The sequence below is a fragment of the Buceros rhinoceros genome, unplaced genomic scaffold (assembly GCF_000710305.1).
Source record: "Buceros rhinoceros silvestris isolate BGI_N320 unplaced genomic scaffold, ASM71030v1 scaffold34848, whole genome shotgun sequence".
Taxonomy (NCBI): domain Eukaryota; kingdom Metazoa; phylum Chordata; class Aves; order Bucerotiformes; family Bucerotidae; genus Buceros; species Buceros rhinoceros.
This window is the reverse complement of record NW_010425779.1, coordinates 2,991-8,411: the sequence shown is the minus strand read 5'-3', so window position 1 is coordinate 8,411 and position 5,421 is coordinate 2,991. Positions and strand designations below refer to the sequence as shown.

At 36.8% G+C, this 5,421-nt stretch overlaps 1 protein-coding gene across 1 annotated transcript in view; it reads right to left on the bottom strand.

Annotated features, from left to right (window-relative positions):
• TBC1D12 (TBC1 domain family, member 12) overlaps positions 1 to 4,418 on the bottom strand; it is a 14,542-nt gene extending 10,124 nt beyond the window's left edge. Inside the window, exons 1-3 of the mRNA XM_010141268.1 lie at positions 4,309 to 4,418; positions 2,169 to 2,251; positions 328 to 445 (exon numbers count right to left, since the gene is read on the bottom strand). Coding sequence (XP_010139570.1) covers positions 328 to 445; positions 2,169 to 2,251; positions 4,309 to 4,400 — 293 coding nt within the window. The 5' untranslated portion in view covers positions 4,401 to 4,418. The remainder of the gene's footprint in view (positions 1 to 327; positions 446 to 2,168; positions 2,252 to 4,308) is intronic.
• Positions 4,419 to 5,421: the final 1,003 nt, after the last annotated feature.

The window sequence follows — 5,421 nt, the reverse complement described above, 5'->3', positions numbered from 1 at the left end:
GAGGGGGAAGGGGAAAGAAAAAGTCATTTTGCACATCGTGTTTTCTAAAATCATTGGGCAACTTACAAGCAAAATAACATACTATTTTCCAGATCAATATTCAAATATTTCTGCTTATGCTAAGCTCCATTAAAACCACCCAAAACATTAAGCTCCCAGAAAGCATGTTTTATGTGGCTCTCTAATGACCTCTCACTATAAGATGGCAAGAAAAACCTGACTTCCTGACAAAAGAAAAGCAACAGGAAAATAAAGTCTGTGGGTCCTCTGTTTCCAGAGTAGAAACAAGCCAGCCTTGCCTCATTTATACAGCAGAACTTTACTTACATGCCTTCCCAGTTAGGCAGTATTTCATTGATCCAAATCACCATAGCACTAGCAATATTCTCTTCTTGCTTGAAACGCTCTCTCATTATTTTTTTCCTTTTATGTGCTTCTTTAATTTCTGTTAGGCATAACATGTTAATAATTCCGTATTAGTGTGTATAAATTACTAGGTAAATAATTCAGCTATTATTCAATCATTTAGATGTCTGAAAGAGATCAAGGGTAAATTACAGTTGTGCATGAACTAGCTAGTACTATTTCTGTTTGTAGGTGAATATCTCAGGAAATTTTTTTATTTAAGCTTTGAGTTATTCAAATTCACAGCAACTTAGACAAGTAAAAATCTGGCTAGAAAACTCATAGCGCTTTTTTCTGCAATATACAGAATGACTAAAAAGCAAGCACACCATCAGTGATGTTTTTCCTGTAATGAATTTCACACCACATTCAACCTAAACCCTACTTATTAGTTAGGCCAACCACCAATAATTATAGATAAAATTATTGTTCAAAAGTGTAATTCTACATCCACCGTAAAATTATTCAAATTCTACCAAAACTTCCACCTAGAAGGATTACATATTTTTTTTTCTGGAAAGAGGACCTAAAGATCTTAGACAAAGCCATGATGCTGAACAAGAGAAGAGTAATCTGACTTCTGTAAAAAAAAAAAAAAAAGGATCAAAAGGGTGGTAAAGCACTGGAACAGGCTGCTCAGGGACACAGTGGAGCCCCCATCCCTGGAGGTATTTAAAGAATGTGCAGATGTGGTGCTGAGGGACATGGTTTAGCGATGACCTGGCAATGCTGAGTTAACAGACTCGATAACCTTAAAGGTCTCTTCCAACCAAAACGTTTCCATGATTCTATGATCATTTGTAGATCCCTCTCATTAAAAAGGACAGAGTAGCCTTGATTTATGCATGTGTTAGACACATCAACAGAGTAAACACGCCACCCCTGGTAAACTGATATGGCTGACCTCATTACGTTTTTACTGAAACTTTGAATTAACTACTGCAACACACACAATGAATAATAGAGCACACATACTAAAACACTACACATGGCTGACCCTCCAAAGATGCAGTTAGAGAATACAGAGCACAGATCACACGTTATAAGATGCACATCACAAGAGAAGAGTGAAATGAGTTGTATAAATGCCTTGGATTTCTTATTCGGAATAAGCTGCCATAGATCCAGAGAGGCTCAATTAGTTCAGAAGCTTGTATCTCTGACAACGGTCCAAGTAAAACATGCAGCACGGAATCTTAAAGCAGCTTATTCCCTGAATACTAGGCACAAGACTACAGAAGTCCTTTCAAGAACTATTCATAGATTGACACAGTACCAGATGATACAGATAAGTTTAATTTAAAAAACGGATTTAGTGGGAGTAGGAAGGTTCACAAAGGTACAATTGGTCGGAAAAAAAAAAATAAAGTTTTCATCTGTTTTCACTTATAAATTTATCTCAAATTCCAGAAAAAACAAATCTTTAAGCAGTCAGCTTTATTATACTTTGGCTCTCGGTGGCCACCAAACTACTGAAAAAAAAAAAGTCTGAGTACACAGAAAGTTTCAGCTGATCACGTTACATATGTAGTTTAAAATTGCTACTTAAAAGTTAAGCTGACTTCTGAATCTAGTTATGTTCACTATAGTGGAATAAGAAAACAATTTCGTAACTGGTTTAAACTGTGCATATGTACCAGAGAATAACCCAGATATTAAACAAGGTAATCCTTTACTGTACCTCCTAGCCTACAAACCAGGAATTACTTTATTTTTGCTGTACAGTTAAAAACAACTACAGTGATTATTAGCAGTTAACATACCTCGTTTTTTTGCCTCTGCCACCATCTCATCATATTCTTGTCGGTGACGTAAAGCCTCCTCCACTGATTTAGCAGGAAGATTTCTGAAAACAAGTTGTTACTGAACTTAATACACACAAATAATATCCTGAACCATTTCAAGACAGGTTTTAATTTGGCTTCTCTCTAAGGTAAGCTTTGAGGTTGTCACACTACCAGTGCATCAGTAACAGCAGCAGAGAACTACCACATGTTTATCACTTCCATTTATTAGTTCTCCTATAGCCTCCCCCAAAACAGGTTTATTGGATTTGTTGAACTGGAACAATGTTCAGATGAAGTTCGCATGGAGTGACAAAAGGGAAATACTGATACCCCATGTAGTTATCTATTCCAATGCATTTCTATATATGCATATTTTAATCACTAAACATACCTGCATATCAATACTCCATTTGTTCATATGAAATCTATGATGCGGTATTTTCAATAAAAGGTAAAGGTTTTTATTCCTTACAGTTGGCCCTTTAAAACTCCCACAAGAGACGATTGGTTCACCAGTGGAAGAAAGGATAGATCCTCATTTATGTCAGAGCTAAAGCTATGGAAGCTCACCAGATTAAGATGTGTTTGTGTTTCGGCTGCACAGTGATCCCCTAATTACTAAATACACACTTCCTTTTGGCCAAGCAGACTCATTCCAATGAAGTGAGAGCAGAATATATTTTTGAGGCCGAGACTGTGGTAACACATTACACACCTGGGATGGCATTCCATATTGAAATAAATGGAAGTGTCATTTGTGAAAACATACTTAGGTTAGTTAGTGAATTAAGCCATTTTGAAAGTACAGAAAAGTATTAACAAACCCCTTACTGCATGTCTTACTCTCTACCAGAAAGTAAAAAAAAATAATGCATTTGCAAAAAAAATCATCATAGTAATCCATACCACCATTCAAGATCTTTCTGAATGAGCTTATGTATCACTAGAAAGAGTATCAAAGGAAACCTTATCTGTTCTATTTTCCATTTCCTAATTGAAACTGATTAGAGCAAACATGTAGCAGTGCCATCACAATCTTTCTCAAGGTGCAGTTTGAAAGCTTTGCTCCATTTGCTTTCTTCCAGCCTGTCTACCTAGTCAACAGCTCCTCTTTCCTTCAAATTGTTGAAGACTGTATAGCTGAAAATATCGACCAATTTATTGCCCATTTTTCATTATTATATTTACTTGTACTTAATGCAGTTTTTGTCACCTCTTCATCTGCTGTCTCCTTGCCTTCAGTTGTAGTTTTAAAGGGAGCCACAAAAACATATCCAGAACAGAGGCAAGAAATAGTTCCAGTGAATACTATGAACTTGGTACCAACAAAGCATTCAACTGTAGTTGCCAGATACAAATTGATCATTCAGCATTTGTCAAAGGAAGGTATTTCTTGTGTTTCAAAGGCAATTTTTCATACTTGTTGCGGTACACTGTTGTGGTACACTGGGTGGCAGTATAGGCGCTCGGAAGATTACGTGCTTACATGCTTACGTTACAGGAATGCAGTAACCACCCACGATGGGCGAGGCTTAGTGGAACACTACATAGCTCTGTTCAGTACATAATAAAGTGCCATTCTGCATCCTCTGTACCAGAGAAAGTGTATAAATGGACCTTGACGGCAGAGGTCAAGTGCCAAGAATCACAACGAGTTTCCACACATACTTTTGTTACCTACCTAATACTTTTCCTTTTTTTAAAAAAGTCTTCCGGTAAGCCAAGTCCAGGTTTGCTGAAGTGACAACCGCCACTGTTAAGTCTTCCTGGCTGGTCTAGGGAATTAAGTTTCCAGAATGGGGGAAGGTGTACACTGAGATGGCAGTGAAAAAATCCACAAAAGTCTTCAGGAATTCTCCTGATTAAGGATGCCCACAACACTGTCATAGGCAGCTGTGATATACAGTATATAGACTGGTGGGCCCATTACAGCGAGAAAGAGTTCTTCATATAGAGTATACTATAATTAAAGCTTCTTCTGGAGACATTTGTTATGCTATTATCTGGTATGGAATAATCCATTAATACTTTTGTGTAAGACTTGTGCAGTTTAGCTCATCAGAAGCATATCTACCAAGCTCAGCCATCATCAGTTCCAATGCAGAATCATACTTACGCGGGTCGATCCTCCAGAATCAAAGCAGTAGTTGAAAGCGGTTCGAATTCAATATTTTTACGTCTTGCTGATGGGGGTGGAGGTTTATACATTCTTCCTGTCCGTGCTTCATACTCCTAAACAACATAATTGATAAAAATCTAATTTCAACTTTCAGCCTCACTTCTAATTAGTAAGCATAATATTATTTAACACTTATTAAATAATGTTTAAAAATATAATATTAAATAATTTAAGACAGCAAGGAGTTAGCATTACAAGATGAAATTATTTACAGCAAGACAACACAGCTTTGCAGGACTGCTAAGTAAAGATGAATGAGAAAGCAGTTTCTTGTATCAGCTTAATCTTTGATCTATTCTAGTTCAATATTACTACTGAGAATCCAAGGATCAGTTAGCTCCTAGGAAGACTGCATAATCTTCCCAAACTAATCAGTGCGCAAGTATATTTAAGTAATATGAGAAGTTGGCAAAAAAGAAAACCAACCCACAAACCAAGAAAACCAACAACGACCATGACTAACCAAGAAAGTGTGTACCCCCACCCCACCCCCTTTTTTTTTTATTCTAGCCACCCTTAAGATCTGGTACTCCCCAAGTTTCTGAAGCCTTTAGCAAAACCATCAAACTCACATTATCCAGAACTCCCTACACTGTACTCAGTGATGATAGTATATTTTCATTACAAATCTGTTTCACATAGTTTCTTTCTCAGCAGTTAAAACATACAATCTACTTAGAAATAAATATTTAACAGCCTTTAATACACTGAAGATTCTGAGGAAAAAAGAAATCCATTTCTCTTTTCTCAAGAGCAATTCAACAAAACAGAAATGTGAGACGGTCTTTAGGAAAAAGGCTAGACAGAGCCAGTTGAAAACTTCAGATTTCACGTTCCCTCATTTTCAGCCTCTGTAAATAAAAATTTACTGCCAAGCTACTGAAAAACCCATTCTTACTGAGCAAATCTTAGAGGTTATCTTAAACGGTAAGAGGACTTTCAACTTATTCCCAAACCAAATTCGTTTGTGGATTCACACTCTCCTCGCATGAAGGCTAGATACTAGTTTCTCTGCAAGTCTCCCACATGCTGGAATTCAAACATAGAATA